The sequence below is a fragment of the Antechinus flavipes genome, chromosome 6 (genome assembly GCF_016432865.1).
Source record: "Antechinus flavipes isolate AdamAnt ecotype Samford, QLD, Australia chromosome 6, AdamAnt_v2, whole genome shotgun sequence".
In the NCBI taxonomy this organism is placed as follows: Eukaryota; Metazoa; Chordata; class Mammalia; order Dasyuromorphia; family Dasyuridae; genus Antechinus; species Antechinus flavipes.
The window spans coordinates 185,639,470-185,657,044 of record NC_067403.1 but is presented as its reverse complement, the minus strand read 5'-3'; the positions used below and the strand labels follow the sequence as shown (position 1 = coordinate 185,657,044).

At 37.9% G+C, this 17,575-nt stretch overlaps 1 protein-coding gene across 1 annotated transcript in view; it reads left to right on the top strand.

Moving 5' to 3' along the window:
- Window positions 1–17,575, top strand: part of MICU3 (mitochondrial calcium uptake family member 3) — a 97,608-nt gene that overhangs the window by 32,227 nt on the left and 47,806 nt on the right. The window contains exons 3-4 of the mRNA XM_051966473.1: window positions 8,989–9,020; window positions 13,865–13,943. Coding sequence (XP_051822433.1) covers window positions 8,989–9,020; window positions 13,865–13,943 — 111 coding nt within the window. The remainder of the gene's footprint in view (window positions 1–8,988; window positions 9,021–13,864; window positions 13,944–17,575) is intronic.

Below are 17,575 nucleotides of genomic sequence, written 5' to 3'. Positions count from 1 at the left end.
TGGCAGTATCAGAAGAAGGCAGCCAAGATGGTCAGAGGCCCATGAGTGTAAAATTAATAGAAGGAAATGGGGGCATATAGGCTGGAGCAAGAAAGCCTTACTGAGGTTGTCATAGTTGTGTTTGACCACCTGCCAGTTGGGAGAGGGATTAGATTATTCTGTTTTACCCCAGAGACCTGACCTGGAAGCAGCAAGTAGGATTTGGAAAGGGATCAATCCAGGCTGACAAGGAGGAGGCCATACTAAATGACGGAGTTCCCTGAAGGGACAATGGATTGCTCAGGGGGTTGTGGCTTCCCATTCATGTAAGGCCTAGAAGCAGAAACTAATGGTTGAGAGATATACACTATTAAGACTGAGCATTTCCTGGTACTTCTCAAATTCAGTCATTCTGCTATCTTTGTAGAAACATCTGGGATAACTTGGAGAAGCAAGTTCAAGCATCTCTCTTCTCTTAGAGATGAAGGACAAATTTCTGCCACACCTTGTGTGAGATAAAGTATTTGCAGTGCTTGCTTTGAAAATAGTAAAACGGTACACATGTAAAGTATAGTAAAATCAACTGAGAGAAGAGAAAGTTTGGCAAACAATGGAGAGAATTGTTAATCTCTGAACTAGTAGCTATTTCCCTAATGCCTATAAACACTCACAGAGTTCCCCTTCCCCCTTAAAAACCTCTCCTGGACCCTGCAGCTGTCATCTTACATCTTCACCACCTCCCTTTCATAGCTAAACTCCTAGAAAATGCTGTCTACATTCACCTCCATTTTCTCACACACCCCCAGCCTTCTACCTCCTGCAGCGTGGTTCCATCCCTACCATGCCACTGAAGTTGCTATCCCAAACTGCCCCCAGTGATCTCTTTTTGCCCCTGAGGCTATTGGGGTTAAGTCACATCTGAACTCAGGTCCTCCTGACTTCAGGGCTGGTGCTCTCTCCACTGCGCCACCTAACTGCCCCAGTGATCTCTTTAATGCAAAAATCCAATGGCTTTGTTATGGTCCTCATCCTTCTTGACCACTGTTTTCTATTTGGCAGCATAGGCCATCCCCTTTTCTTTCTGGATATTCTCTTCTCTGGATTTTTGTGACATTGCCCCCGTCCCATCCCGGTTCTCTTCCTATCTGCCTGACCATTTTTTTCAGTCTTCTTGTCAGTTTCATCATCTGTGTCCCTCCCCTTGTCCCTCCCCTTCTACACAAGCACACTCCAGGTCTCTTCCCCAATTAGTTTCCCTAAATATTGATGCTTTTCTTCTCCGAGCCATCCCCTCCATGGCTGTCAAATTGATATTTCTGTGGCTCAGATTTGACTCTAGTACTTCCTGCCCAAGAAGCTTCAGGGGTTCCCATTATTTCTGGTATAAAATACAAACTCTTTGACTTGACATTTAAAGCCCTTCACAGTCTAGTTCCTGCTTGTGTTCCCAAGGGAATTACCCTCCCCACTCGCAAATCTATGCCTTCTGAACAAGGTTTCAAAAGTTACTATAGCCAAGAAATTCATGATCAAAAAGATAAAACTTCTGTGTATTTGGCTGGGATGATCTTCAGCCAGTCACCAGGGCCCTTTCGACGTAGTACAACTTGCCAGAGCTTATGCTTGCCTGGAATTACACTAAGGTTGATGTGAAGATCTGGAGGGCTTATTGAACATCAGGCTTTATGGGAGTCAGTGTCCTGATATGATGACCACAAAAGCACTGGCAGTCTTTTTTTTTAATAGTATTTTATTTTTTCCAATTATATGTAAAGACAATTTTTAACATTCATTTTTACAACATTTTGGATTCCAAATTTTTCTCTCTTCTCTCTCTTTCTCTCCCCTCCTCTCTTCCTGAAATGGTAAGACAATTTGGTATAGGTTATATATGTGTAATCATATAAAACATATTTCCATATTAATCATTATATGAAAGAAAAAACAGACCAGAAGGAAAAAAAATTTAAAGTGAAAATAGTACGCTTCAATCTGCATTCAGAGTCCATCAGTTCTTTCTCTGGATATGAATAGCTTTTTCCTTCACAAGTCTTTTTTTAATAGTCCTGGGCACCTGTGTCCTAGACTGAGTTGTGAAAAACATGGCCCCTACGGCTGAAAGAGGCAACAGCCCCTCAGAGCACTGCCCTGGTCAAAGCTACATCTGAGTCATCTCTGGGTCAGAGCTACACATAGAGAGAAGGACCAGTAGGATGGTTAAGGAGACCTGCAGAGGAAGGGAAAGAGAATGAGATCTCCCTCAGAGGGAAAGTGTGATCATTGGCTCCAGTGTTTGAGAGGCTGCAGAAGGAAGACTGGAATTGTTCTGTTTCCCCAGATGGCAGAGCTGCAAGCAATAATAAAAACAATAATAAAAGCTGGCATTTCTGTAGAATTATAAGATTTGCAAAACATTTTACAGTTATTGTCTCACTGGCTCCTCACCACCACCATGAGAAGTAGGGATTATTTTAATCTCCATTTTATAACTGAAGACACTGAGCCAGGCTCAACAGTTATCTACTGCTCCATCTCCTAAGAAATTGCCAAGAGGAAAAAAAAGGGTTGAAATAAACAAAAACTTCCTGACACAATTCCCAGTTTCTGATCTGTCCAAGAGTGGAAAGAGCTGCCTCCAGAGCAGCCCTTAAATATAGAAGGAATGTGTAAAAGCTTGAGAAGAAGACAGAGAGGGAAAGGGAGGGGATAGTGGTATTTTCAAGTTTAGTATTTATTGCTTTTATTTTGAGTTTCATGGATCATTTTCACATATAATTTTCTTTCAAATCTATGGGTTTTAAATGGTCATCTATGTATTTTCTTTAAATTTAGAGACCACTTACATTGTGAAAATCACTGAAAAATGCCCATTTATATCTTTCCACCACTCCTAGAAAACTTTCCTTTTCCTACCTTTATGAAATACAGAGTGGATTTCCCTTCACATATCAAAAGCTTGTTATCACATTATCATTCTAAGGCTTTACATGAAACTGGATAGGAAGAAAAGAAGGAAAACACATGATGCTGTATTCTGACATTATTGTAAGAAAAACACATATGAAAAGTTTCCAAAGAAGTGAGGAAATGAGATCTTCCTTTGAAGAGGATTCATAATGGCATTTTATTCTTCTTAGGAAAAGTTTTCAATATTGGGCATGGTGACCTATTTGGCAGAATGAATGTCTTCTATGAATAATTTATCCTGCAGATCTGGTTAACCCTACAGAACTCAGGAGGGTACTCACTTCTGCATTTCATAAATGCTACTGAGCTATTAATGCTGTCGTTTTAATCATTTCAGTTTCAACTTTCCTTACAAAATCAGTATTGCATTATTACAGAAACAGCAAAATTATAAAATACTATTAAAATTGCCTTTTGTTTATTTAGGGGAGAATGTGTTCTTAAATACATTTATAGCACTTTTTGCCAGATACATAGGATGAACCTTTTTTCATCAGCTGAGTGTATTTGCAGAGGCTCACCAAGCCTTTTATAACAAGAAAGAAGTTTGCAGCTATGTAGTAATGCAAAAAAGAAGCTGTCTTTAATTTTAACAGGAAAATCTATAAATAATTAATCTTTCTGACATACAGACACAACATTATGGAAATATTCTTTCTTTTTGTCCTTAAACATAAACATTATATGTGTTTCTTTTATGCCTGGAATAAACAGGCAGCAAAGAATATGTATCTTTTAAGTTGTGAAATATATATATATATATTGCATATATATATATATATATATAAACATGAAGTATACATGAAGAACATGAAGTCTACTTCATATACAGATGTATCATATACAGATGTCTACTTGGGCAGTTAGGTGGCACTATGGATAGAGTGCAGAAGCTGGAGTCAGGAACCTTCTTGAGTTCAAGTCTGGCTTCATAAATTTATTAGCTGTCTAACCTGGGCAAGTCACTTCACTCTGTTTCCTCAGTTCCTTATCTATAAAATAAGCTAGAGAAGAAAATGGCAAGCCACTACAGTAATTTTGCCAAGAAAACCCCAAATGTGATCACAAAAAGTTGGACGTGACTAAAAATGATTGCACAACAATATAGAGTACTTAATATTTTTTGACCATCACAGTGTAATTGAAAACAATTCTTTCTTCTATGAAACAAGATTTAAAAAGCATTTGGGGCTAGATATGAGCTCGTGTAATGACAATATATTATCTGTCGTGGAAAGAGTTTCAGGTACAGGAGCAGCCAACTCCAGATAGTCTCCCTAAGGACGTTCAGTTATTTTTCTGTCATGTTCAACTCTCTGTTGTTTGGCCACAGCACGTAGTTGGAACAAGCATGTGGAACATGAAGCCTAACTGGAGAACTGGAACCTCAGTACAACAAAAGGAATCTTTGCTCTAAAGCCAGCCACAAAACCTAAGTCATTCCATCCCTATACATCATGACTTTTGGGAGCACCGCCAACACTGCTTCTCTTCCTTAGAAGACAATACAAATATTTCCTGACAAGAAAAGAGGGTTGTAGGGTATGTTCAGAGAAGACTAGTATCTCGGTGTGAGAACTGCTTTCCACTTTTGGTGTCTGTCCACTTGTATCAGATGGCTCTCACCTGAGGCTCCAGAAAGCAGTAGCATGCTTAGCAGCCACACACCAATAAACTTTTTCAGCTGATGGGCTAAACCAGGTTGAGGGTAACTGAGGAATCTCAAACGCTTCAGTGAGTTAGGGAGGTATCTATCCCAAGCATATGAAGACTTCACTCAGTGGAATGAGCAGGTGAGAACAATGTATTCCATTGGCAGATGAAACGGGTGCTATGGAGTGCATAAAACTTGTTTAGACATTGAAGTTGCCAAGATCATCCACTACATCCCCAGCCATCCCCAATCATCTTTACTTGTTTTGACATTGGAAAAATGAGTGAGGCTGGCAACTTCATCCAACTCTAGCTCACTTCAGTTTACGTGTGAATAAAAAGACATGACCCACACCATTTTACCATTTTTACCTACCTCAAAGAGGCAAGTAAAAAAGCAGCTGTAGATACCCTGGGATTTATAGTTACAACCCTATACACATGTAGGTAAGGCCTTTAGATATTCTTCTCACTGAACTGAAGCAGCAATGGGATTTGGCAGCCTTCTTACTTCCTAATGTGAAAAAGGGACTAGAAAAGGTGACCCCAAAATTGTCTGCTTTACCCATCCCTGGTCTGCTTACCACACTGGACAGGCTCACCTTGCAGTCAAAACACACACACAAAATACAAAAAACTTTTGCAAAGATGATTCTACTCATCATCAGTACATGTAATGTGTGCACATTTATGGACAACAAAAGTCCAGTAGACCTAAAAGAAAATCACAGGGTGCAGGAGATGGAGACGACAAAGGAAAAGGAGGTGTCTCTCTCTTAGGCATTGTTGGCAATATTCTTGCCAGAGTCCTCTGGCATTCCTGATAATATGTTTGCTTGCCCCATTCTGGGTAATCTGTGATGTTCTCAAGCTTTCCCAGTCACCAAGGGAGTGAAGCAGGGCTGTGTGCTTGCTCCTATGGTTTTTAGCATGATATTTTCAGCTTCGTTGCCAAATGCCTTCAACAAGGATGAAAATAGCATCAAGGTCGGCTACCACACTGATGATAAATTATTTAACTTGAAAAAGCTACAAAACAAGACTAAAGTAGAAGGAGAGTTGGTGCACAACTTTGTGCTCACAGATGATTATGAACATGTGAAACCACTGAGGCTGAGATGCAACAAAGTATAGATTAATTCTTTGCTGCTTGTGCTAATTTTGGCATAATTCACACCAACAAAACCATCCATTAGTTACAGCAAACGTGGAAACTTTGAATACTATGGACAAACCTAACTTGGCAGTATACTTGGTACGTACACATGGATGTTGAGGTTGACACATACATTGCCAGACCTAGCTCACTGTTTGGGAGGCTCCAAAGGAAAGTGGAGGAGAGAAGAATCTGCCTGCCCAACTGAAGGTCTACAGAGCTGTTGCGCTCACCCTGTTGTTCTATGCCTGTGAAACCTAGACAGCCTACCAGCGCCATGCCAGGAAAATGGATTGTTCCATTGGGTTTGTCTTAGGAAGATTCTCAAGATCATCTGACAAGACAAGATCCCAGACACTGAAGTTCTTTCTTGAGCTGAATCGCCAAGCATTCCAACTCTGCGGCAGAGAGCGCAATGCTGATGGACTGGTTATGTTGTTCTAATGTCAAAGATACACTTGCTTAAAAGGCTGTTTTATGGAGAACTCACATGAGGCAAGCACTCACAGAGAGGGCAGAAGAAGTGATAGAAAAACACTCTCAGAGTTTCTCTGAACAACTTTGAAGTTAATTGTATGACATGAGAAACATTGACAAAGAACTGCCCAGCATGGGATGTCCTTGTCTAAAAAGGAACTGTGCTCTATGAGCAAAACAGAATTGAGTAGTTCAAGAGAACTATGCCAGGTGGAAATTTAGAGATGTCTCTACTCCAAATGTTCATGTGCATAATTTGTGCCCGACCTGTAGTGGAGTCTTAAGAGCCACAGTCAGTCACACTGTACCTGGACTTCAACATAGTGATATCATTTTGGTCCTCTTTGAGAGTAAAAGACAATAATCAGTGACAAGAGATGAAGTAAAGAATATGCACGTCCTGTATGTTCTGGTTCACTCTAGATGACGAAGACTGAACTGATGTTATTTACCCTGCTGGCTCCATAGAGATCCTCAGCATCAAGAAGACAGGCCAACATTTCCGTCGGGTTGCATGACACCAAGATTCCCTGGGCTGTTCCTTGCCTTACATCTGAGAAGGTGAAGTCCATAGTGTGTAACTTGTGAAGGATCTTTGTGAACACAAAAGGCATTACCTCTCCCTCAGTCTAGTGCACCATGATACCTGTGTTGTATGTTACCCAGATCCATTCATCAAAGGGACTAAGTGTGAAAGCTGATTTAAATCAGACACAATGTTGGCAGGTTTAGTAATGGTAGGCTTTGTGTGGAGATTGATGGGCTCTTCAGAGGATGCTCAGAGGGATACACAAATAGCGAGTCACCCATGTACAGGATGCCAATGGTGTCACTACCAGGCCTTCAGACATTTTTGTTACTGGTAAAGAGATCAAGTCTTGGATTTCTCATTTCTAAGGAAAAGACATCTACGTGATTTTTGCTAAAGAAAGAAACACAGGATTAATAGGCAATCAGAATTGGTAGAGAAAAGATCAAAGCTAAATAAATGTAGACTAGAGGAAGGGAAGGAAGTAAAAACTGGAGGATAGAAGGGAGGGAAGAAGGAAAACTATTAAAACAGAAGATCTATGTGTTTCATATGAAACAAGCAGACCATTTCATCTGTTATTTTTCTTGGGATCATCTGACTTCTTATATAAAAGCTAACAAGCTTTTTTTTTCCATTTCAGTTACTTTTTACTGTATTGTGAGGAGCCACAACATATAGCTTTTATCTAACCCATTACTCAAATATCTTGATATCTTGTCCCTATCACTCTCACCATTTGGCAGAAAGCAGATGTTGACTTATTCAGAAAGTTTCTGATTTAGTTCTACCTTCTTTTTGCAACATCTGTTTTGATAATTAAAATTTCTCTAAGAAATTATCATAGAACCAATTTCTTCAATTCAAATAATTTTCTAAAGTTGATAGCTTATTCAGACAGGTCTTTAAAGCTGCTATCATGAAAATCTGGTTCTTCTCATTTAGCTTTCTAAATTCCTCTTTACTTTTGTTCTCCAGTTGAATTTTGTTGTTGAGTTTTTGTTTTGTTTGATCAATGGGTTCTATTTTATATCACAAACATTTACAAATTATTCCCCCTCTTGTAAGGAAATAAAACAGTAAAGTAGAACTAATGATGCAGTGACTTTATCTGAAGGTGTGTGATATATTCTCCATTGGTAGCACCCCATACAGAATATCTGATGCACATCACAAGATGAATATAATTTAAATGAGGCAGTGCTGTGCAGTCATCAGCCTCATTTTCTTCTCCAATCATCAGAATCTAGAGATAAAACAAAGGTCAAAACAACTGGAGATGGTAAGTAGGGGACAGTTGAATGGTTAGAGTACTAGACCTGAGGTCAAGAATATCGGAGTTCAAATTCCACCTCAAACATTTAATAGCTGTATGAATCTAGGCAAGTTATTTGACCTCTGATTGCCTCAGTTTTCTTACCTGTAACATGAGGATAATAATAGCACCTACCCCACCAGACTGTTGTGAGGATCAAATGAGATCTCTGTAAAATGCTTAGCACAGTGTTTGGCACAGAGAAGGCTCTGCATAAATGCCAACTATTAATGCTATTGTTATTGTACAGTGAACCTCATTAAAAGCAGAAGATTCTTCCCCAGGGCTTGCTATAAGCAATGAATGTTTCAGCCTGGATAGAATCTTAACTCAGTCAAGTTTTGGCATATTCTGGCATGGACATTTTAACTAGCAGGGTTCGTGTGCATGTGTGCCTATGGTGTGCATGTGTGCCAAAGCTAAGACTAAGATTAAACCAATTCGGTTGTAAAGGATAGCCTGTAGAGCAGCGGTGTTTGCATCAGTTCGTCCAAACCATCATCCAATAAGTATGAAGGATATAATTCCTACTCCTTCTCATCCAATAAAAAGTTGGAAAAGATTGTTTGCGGAGACAAGAATAATTATAGTAAATAGGAAGATGATTAGGTATTTGAAGAATCGGTGTATATTGGGGTCTGCGTGTATGTACCATATTGAGAATTCTAGTTGGTATGCATGAGGAAGTCTTTACAATAGAGATAATATAGATTTTTTTTAAAGCAAGTCACACCTAGGTCCTAAACTTGTAATTTTAAAAAAAGTGTTATCCCTTAGGCATCCCTTTGCAAAAGGGATATAATCAAAAGAAAGCACTTTATCAAATCTCAGACTAGCTATGGAACATAAGTTGTTATTACTGCACAGGTTGAATAAGCATTCATGTCCTAATTTTTTGTTTGCTCATTTTAGATGTTAAGCAGTGGAGATCACTTTCGAAACAGGTGAGAAGCATTTGAGCTGTCACTCACAGACTTGGCCTGTCTAGTGGTGGGTGGTGTGTTTCAGAGTGAGCAAAAACAGTTCTGTTAATCAGAGATATGTAAATACTCTGAAAATATAGGAGCCTGAAATGGATTGGGGACTCAGGCAAATGTTTCCACAAAACCCCAGCCTTTTCCTCCCAACCCCATTACTCCACTCTCCTCCGCCTGAGTTCTAGAACCTCTCTTTAGTCTCCACATGTCAAGGTTAGGTGGTGATCCTGGAGAAGGAAAAGGAGGAGGAGGAGAAGAAAGAGAAGGAGGAGGAGGAGGAGAAGAAAGAGAAGGAGGAGGAGGAGGAGGAGGAGGAAGAAGAAGAGGAGGAGGAAGAAGAAGAGGAGGAGGAGGAGGAGGAGGAGGAGGAGGAGGAGGAGGAGGAGGAAGAGGAAAAGGAGAAGGAGAAAGAGGAGGACGAGGAGGAGGAGGAAGAAGAAGAGGAGGAGGAGGAGGAGGAGGAAGAAGAGGAGGAGGAAGAGGAGGAAGAAAAAAAGTGTGCCTTTTTATCCACTACATTCTGATGAGATGGATGCTTGTTATACTGGCATCTGCTTCTATTAGAAAGTAGAGCTGAGCATTCTCTTGGCTTTAGTGACAGGTTAAGAAACAGTCTCAGTCGTGTGTGGCTGTTTGAATCCTGGCATGGCATTCAATACAAACTATCCAGGGACAAAACTTTCCCTTAAAGGATAGCCAAGCCACAGATACATTTGTTCATTCAGTACTGTAGTGTGTCTATGATCCCTCAGATTCATGGATGTAGGAATTCCCTCCACTAAGCCAGATCACAGCCAAAGATGTATACAATTTTAAAGTTTTTTCACAAACAAATCTAATGTTAGAAAAAATTCTAAAATTAGAAAGGAATAAAATCTTTGTTATAAGTTTCTTTGATAAAGATCTCAAATCTAAAATACAGATATATAAACACATAGGTAATATATATATTTAATTTATATATGTGAAACTGATTCTAATTCATAAGAATAAGAACCATTCTTCTATTGATGAATAGTCAGTGGATGTAAACAGGCAGTTTTCAAAGGAAGAAACCCATGTTACCAACAATCACACAAAAAATTCTCTAAATCACAATCACATAATATGCAAATTAAAGAACTTTGGGGTTTTATCTCATACCAGATGACAAAAGAGAAAAATAACAAAAATTAAAGAACTTTAAGGGTTTATCTCATACCAGATGACAGATACCAGAGGAAGATAACAATTGTTGAAGGGTCTGGGGGAAAGCAAGTACGCTGATACCTACATGTAGACAGCCCTATAAACTGACCCTGCCATTTTTAAATATATATTTTTATTATAGCTTTTTATTGACAGAACATATGCATGGGTAATTTTTGCAAAATTGTCCCTTGTACTACTTCTGTTCTGACTTTTCCCCTCCCTCCTTCCACCCCCTCCCATAGATAGCAGACAGTCTCATACATGTTAAATATGTTAAAGTATTTCTTAGATACAATATATATGTGCAAAACCGAACACTTCTCTTCTTGCACAAGAAAAATTGGATTCAGAAGGTAAAAATAACCTGGAAAGAAAAACAAAAATGCAAGTAGTCCACATTCAATTCCCAGTGTTCCTTCTCTGGGTGTAGCTGATTCTGTCCATCATTGATCAATTGGAACTGAATTAGATCTTCTCTTTGTTGAAGAAATCCACTTCCATCAGAATACATCCTCATACAGTATTGTTATTGAAGTGTATTATAATCTCCTGAGTCTGCTCATTTCACTCAGCATCAGTTCATGTAAGTCTCTCCAGGCTTCTCTGAAATCATCCTGCTGGTCATTTCTTACAGAACAATAATATTCCATAACATTCATATACCACAATTTACCTAATCATTCTCCAATTGATGGGCATCCATTCAATTTCCAGTTTCTGGCCACTACAAAAGGACTGCCACAAACATTCTTGCACATACAGGTCCCTTTCCTTTCTTTAGTATTTATTTGGGATATAAGCCCAGAAGTAACACTGCTGGATCAAAGGGTAAGCACAGTTTGATAACTTTCCAAGCACAGTTCCAAATTGCTCTCCAGAATGGCTGGATCCGTTCACAATTCCACCAACAATGTATCAGTGTCCCAGTTTCCTCATATCTCCTCCAACATTCGTCACTATCTTTTCCTGTCATTCTAGCCAATCTGACAGGTGTGTAGTGGTATCTCAAAATTGTCTTAATTTGCATTTCTCTGATCAATAGTGATTTGGAATACTCTTTCATATGAGTAGAAATAGTTTCAATTTCATCATCTGAAAATTCAAATCCTTTGACCATTTATCAATTGGAGGATGGCTTGATTTCTTATAAATTAGAGTCAATTCTCTATATATTTTGGAAATGAGGCCTTTATGAGAACCTTTAACTGTAAAACTGTTTTCCATTTATTGCTTCCCTTCTAATCTTGTCTGCATTACTTTTGTTTGTACAAAAGCTTTTTAATTTGATATAATCAAAATTTTCTATTTTGTGATCAATAATGATCTCTAGTTCTTATTTGGTTATAAATTTCTTCCTCCTCCACAAGTCTGAGAGGTAAACTACACTATGTTCCTCTAATTTATTTATAATCTCATTCTTTATGCCTAAATCATGAACCCATTTTGATCTTATCTTGGTGTATGGTGTTAAGTGTGGGTCCATGCCTAGTTTCTGCCATGCCAATTTCCATTTTTCTCAGCAGTTTTTGTCAAATAGTGAATTCTTATTCCAAAAGTTGGAGTCTTTGTAACCCTGCCATTTTAAAAAGCATATTGGAAGTATGCCTAGAGAGTTATCAAATTCTTCATGTATACCTTTTGACCCATTGATACCAGCACCAAAGAAATAAAAAAAAATAGGATTCACAAACATTTATAGCAAATCTTCGTGGGGTAGCCAAAAATTGGAAACTAAAGGAGTATCCTGTTGGGATGGCTAAATAAATTGTGACAGCTAAGGTTCAATGAGATAAGAATAGATGAAGAGCAGAAAGAGCTAGACTAGAAGAATAATTGATGCAATGACAACATCTCAAAGAAAAATCACTTAGAAAAACTAAGAAACTAATCGATACAAGGATAAACCATAAGTCCAAAAGAATGCAGAGGAAACACTCACCTCCCATTGAAGGAAGAGATGATAGAACTTCACAGGCAGAAAGAAACATATTTCTGGACATGGCTAATTGTTTTGCTGAATTACGTAGTTATATACTGAGTGCTTTATTTGGGGCTTGTTTCCTTTTTTAAAATTTTGGAGGGAAGAAGAGAACAGATTGATTTTTTAAATATTTAATTTAAAATTTTCAATATTAATTTAAAAAGAAACCACATGGTGGCATTGTCTGGCCAATCATCCATTTATAAAATTGTCCATGTGAAACTAATTGTCCCAAAAGGTCATGTTTCTCCTAAAGTTGTGATTTCTCAGAATTCAGTAACCAGCTGGGAGTCTGTATTTATTTACCTATTGTCACAATGTTACAGTTTCTTTAGATGAGATTCCTGCTTCACTCTTCACAAACTCAATAAATCTCAACTTGGTAGTGGTACTTCAGAGGCTCCCTAATCCACCCTAAATCTGACCATTGTCTCCTACCCAACATTGCCCCCTCATCCTTCCCCCCCTCCATCTTAAGGCCACTTCATTTAATCTGTGCTCCCCCTGGCAGTGCCTTCTGGGGCTTGTTTCCTGTAAACTGTCCAGGAAGGAAATATCCCATGTGCTAGTGCCCTTCTTTGACACTTTTTTTCCCTTTTGGGATACCAAGACAACTCTTGGGCTTTCTGTTTGTGAGCCTCACACTATAAACTCAACTAGCACATCTCCATTCTGGTACCACATTTCCTGGATGATACTCTACGCTACTCTTTGAGCACCAGCAATGCCTATAGCTAGTCATTGGGTGTTGTGGAAAAAAGATTTTTGGGAGCAATAGAGAGCACAAGGGAGTGGCTTGGAATGATTAAAATCGGTGCACAATTTCCAAAATTCAATTCATGTCTTTCTGGTTATCTCTCATAATATATCTTAAGCACAACTTTGTAAGGAATTTACTGATTGGTGTTAAGAGTGCTTAGTCTCCTAATGTCCAAAATGGACCTACAAAGATTTCAGAGTTTAGTTTTCTTGCAGACCTTTTTGCTGTAGCCACAAAAACTGCTGATGTGTCTGTAATATATTTGGCCTGCAATAATTAAATAATTTTTTAAACTCCTGGGCTCAACAGGTTCAACCTGAAGTTATCAGGAAAGATAACAGAAAAGAGAAATGAAGGCATATAATAGAAACTACATGAATATAACTTATAGGACAAGGTGGCCCCTTATATCTGACTTAAACTGGAGGAATGAAGTAGAGTTTTTGTGAAGAACTATAATTCAAGTTGAAACTCAACTGACACTGGTTCCATTTTATATCTACAGATATTCATTAATACATTATTGCAGTTATAAACAGGAAGATGGCATGTAATTAGTACTGAACAGCCCCTTGTTAGTGGATAGAAGAGAATAATAAAAAAGAAAATATGGAAAGATTTTTTAAGAAAATATCTAATTGGTAGACTACAACATAGCATTCTCATTCTTTCTGTTTTTGTTTTCTTTCCCAGTTTTATTTTACCTTCTTGATCCAATTTTTCTTATACAGCAAGACTGTATAAATGTGTATACATATAGTGGATTTAACATAAAAAAAGAAAAAGAAAAATAGGGAAAAAAAATAAAATATCCAGTTGTCTTATTTGGTAAGGTGAATGTTTTTGGCCTCATATTCAATAATTAAAATATTTTTATAGGAATTAAATGAAATGCTTAAAGAAACACCACCAGCTTGGAAAGGATCATCAAAACTTTTTCGAAATCTTAAGGAAAAAGGTAAATTAATTGATAATCCTTATTACTTTGGCATTTTATGATACTTTTATGTTGGCATACTTTGGTATTGTTTCTCTAAAAGCAATTCAGCTTTATTCTTCAAGGAGCCAGAAGCATCAAGACTGTGGTTTCCCTAAAGAAAACATCACCTAATAATGGATCATCTATAACAACACGCACAAAACGTGTAGCCTTTGTTTCATGCTGTTTCTCAATACAAAATGAAAGTTTTCTCAAGGAACATGGAAATGTGCCTTGATAAAATCATTTGGCAGCCAGCCTGAAGACAGTCTTTCCAGGTTCTCCATCCTCTTTATTATCCCTCCAATAGAACAGAATAATTTGCAACTTGTTTTCCACTTTAATCCATTTTATTGACAGCTTTGATTTTTTAGCAGATCTTTCAGCTCTCTGTTGTCACCTTTCCTTTTAACAGAGAAATGCAGTAGGTCAGACCCAGGCCCTGACCCCAGAAACTGTGTCCTACAGAGAGGGTTGGGCCTTTATCTGCCCTGGCCTCAAATTCCAAGCCTTGTGTCAGCCTCACTGGGCTGTTGGATTCCTCTTCCTGACCTTACCACATGCATTTTTTGGTCCCACTCTGTTGGCTCTGCTTGCTGCCTCTGCCCCAGCTCTGACAGATCTTTCCATGGAAAACGACTTTTTAGAAGAAATGTTTTGTTAAGCAGAGCCCATTTCATATTATCCTTATTCACATATATTCAGGCTTTGGGACCCACATGTATTCTAGTGATGGAGATGGAATATTTAGGTTCTCAAAGCATACCTAGTCAAAATTTCTCCTACACAAACTTTTTCATAGTACTCAGCACTTTATATGCTCCACTTTTCTTGTCCATGAAATGAACATAGCAATAACTCACAAAACTTTAAAGGATTTGTATCTGCTTTCAGTAGACTGAAAGCTTGGAAGGCACCTGGTACTTCAAGGTATTCTTGAAAGTGGTGTTTTTACTTCCTATCTAGGCCTGAATATCTACTTGCAAACTTTTTTTTTCCTTTTTTAATATTTTTTCCAAATTTATTTTATTTGAAGAAACAGAATAAAAAAAGAGAGAAAAACAGAAAAGGAATACAAAACAAAAGAGAACATTTTCATATGCCCAGCAGAACATCAGGGAGGATTCAAAATATGTAGCAACAACTTACTAGTTCAAGAAAGTATATTTATATTAGTAAAAAAAGCAATATTTATGAATGTTCATCTTTTCTTTATTTCCTTGTAAATTGTTCTTTTGTTCTCTGCTGTGCACCTTTTTACTTACTTCTTATTTCCTCCTTTCATCCCCACCCCCACCTCTAAGTAGGCTATAGTTAAGAAAGGATATATTTATATACACATATGTAGATATATACATACATACACATACCTACACACACATATACCCTCACACATATCCTTCTGATCCCTGCTGACCCTTTGCTTTAATTCTGCTCCTAACTTGCCTTGTTATTACTTAACTTCTTCCCAGCCATGGATCCCTCTCTTGTCTTTTGCTTCCCTATCCATCCATCTCTCCCCTTTATTTCTTTGTAGATTTTGGAGGTGCTATACTCTTCATAGTATATATGTAGTGTTGTCTATTTAGCCCATTTTGGATGTAAGTAGGTTTTCAGAACCTACTTAGGTTCATAGTTTCAGAACTATGAGCCTTCCTTGCCCCTCTAATGCCTTTGTGTCTATTCTTCCTCTGCATCTCATTTTTATGACATAATTACTATTTTTACTTTAATTCTGCCCCAATCTTTCTTTTGAGCAGCCCTGTGATTGATGTTCTTAAATATATGCTGTACATTTCCCATGTAAAAAAACATTAACAATTTGTCCATGTTAAGTTCCTTGAAATTGATCTTTGATATTAAGTTCTGGTTTGTTTGATAGAAAGTCCTGAAAATCTGCAAATTTGTTAAATGTCCATTTTTTTCATTCAATAGTATAGATAACTTTGCTGGATATGTTATTTTTTTACCACAGGCCTAGTTCTTTTGATTGGAAGTAAATAGGATTCTAGGATCTCTGATCTTTTATTATGACTGCTAATAAGTCCTGTACAATTCTAATTGTAGCTCCAATGTATTTGAATTGTTTTTTTCTTGTTTCTTGCAAAACTTTCTCTCTAATCTGGGGATTTTGAAATTTGGCTGTAATGTTCCTATGGATTTTCCACAAAGGATCTCATTGAGGTGATGATTGATGGGTTTTCTCTGTATCTATTTTCCTCTCCTGTTCTATCACTCCATGACAATTTTCTTGGATTATTTCTCTCATTATTGTGTCAAGATTCTTTTTCTGGTCACAATTTTCAGGCAATCCAATTATTCTTAGATTTTCTTTTCTTGATCTGTTCTCCAGATCAGTCATTTTTCTTATAAGATGTTTCACATTCTGTACAATTTTTTAATTCTTTATAATCATTTTTGTTATTTCTTGGTCTCTCATAGCTTCATTGGCTTCCTCCTGCCTGGTTCTAATTTTTAGAGTTATTTTCATCCTTGAGACTCTGCATTTCCTTTTCTAGTTGGTTGACTTTTTTTTTCATAGTTTTCTTGTTTTTTTTGAATGCTTTTTATTTTCTTTTTTTAGATTTTCCTCAATGTCTCTCATTTGATTTTTACATTCTTTTTTGAGTTCTTCAATAAATTCTCTCTGGACAGTAGCTATTTTTTGGTAGTCTTTGGAGTAGAAGCTTTTTTACTTCTCTCTCCTTTGACCAGAAACCCCAAACCAAGAGTTCCCCCTTCAAGCAAGTGCCAACAGCCTCTAGTTATAGTTGCCCTACTGCTTCTGTACTCACCATGTGCTGCCTCCTTCCCTCCCAAGACCACTTCCAGTAGTGCAGCTGGGTCTGGTGTTCTTAATTAGTGGAGGTTTCTTCAGTCTGCCTGGACTCAGACTCAGATTCCACAGTTAGGGGGGTGAAAGGCTCTGTGGTTCCTGCTGAGGCTCCAGTCATACCTAGCTCATCTAGGAGTCCCCACTTGATGTTTTTATGGAGCTGGGCGGGAGGTATTTATCTGTCACAGGGGTTAATATCCCAACCATGGGTCTTTCTTCTCTCTTATAGTCTTCTCTCATAGTATCAGGAGGATCCTAATTCTGCCCCAAATCTTCTCGATTTTTCACCACTCTATATTCATCCTGACACACAAATTTGTTCTATTTGTGAGGGAAATCAGGAAGAACCTGAAATTAACTAACCTAGTCCACCATCTTTCCAGAATCCTTCTTTTGTTTCTTGGAGTAAAATTGTGACTGCCCTGGAGCTTGGGCCAACTACACAGACATTTTCTTCTTTTTTCCCTTCATTTCAGTCTGTTTTTTCTTTTCTTCTCCTGTAAATGATTCTTATGGCCTCTTAAGACATTCTCAATCCATAGTGGCTATCTCAGAATCCTTCTTGCAAGTCACCCAAGACAGCCAAGTAGAACTATTTGCCAAGAGGTCATTATATTTTCATCCAAATAAAAGACAAGAAAGCTGTCAGGGGTTCCTGGTGAACTCCCTTTCCAAATCTCAAAAGTTCTTCAGCCTTACTTTAGTTATCCACAGAAAGGGGTAGCTCTGAAGAATAATGACTGGTGAATGGTGTCATAAGTCTTGAAACCCCTTT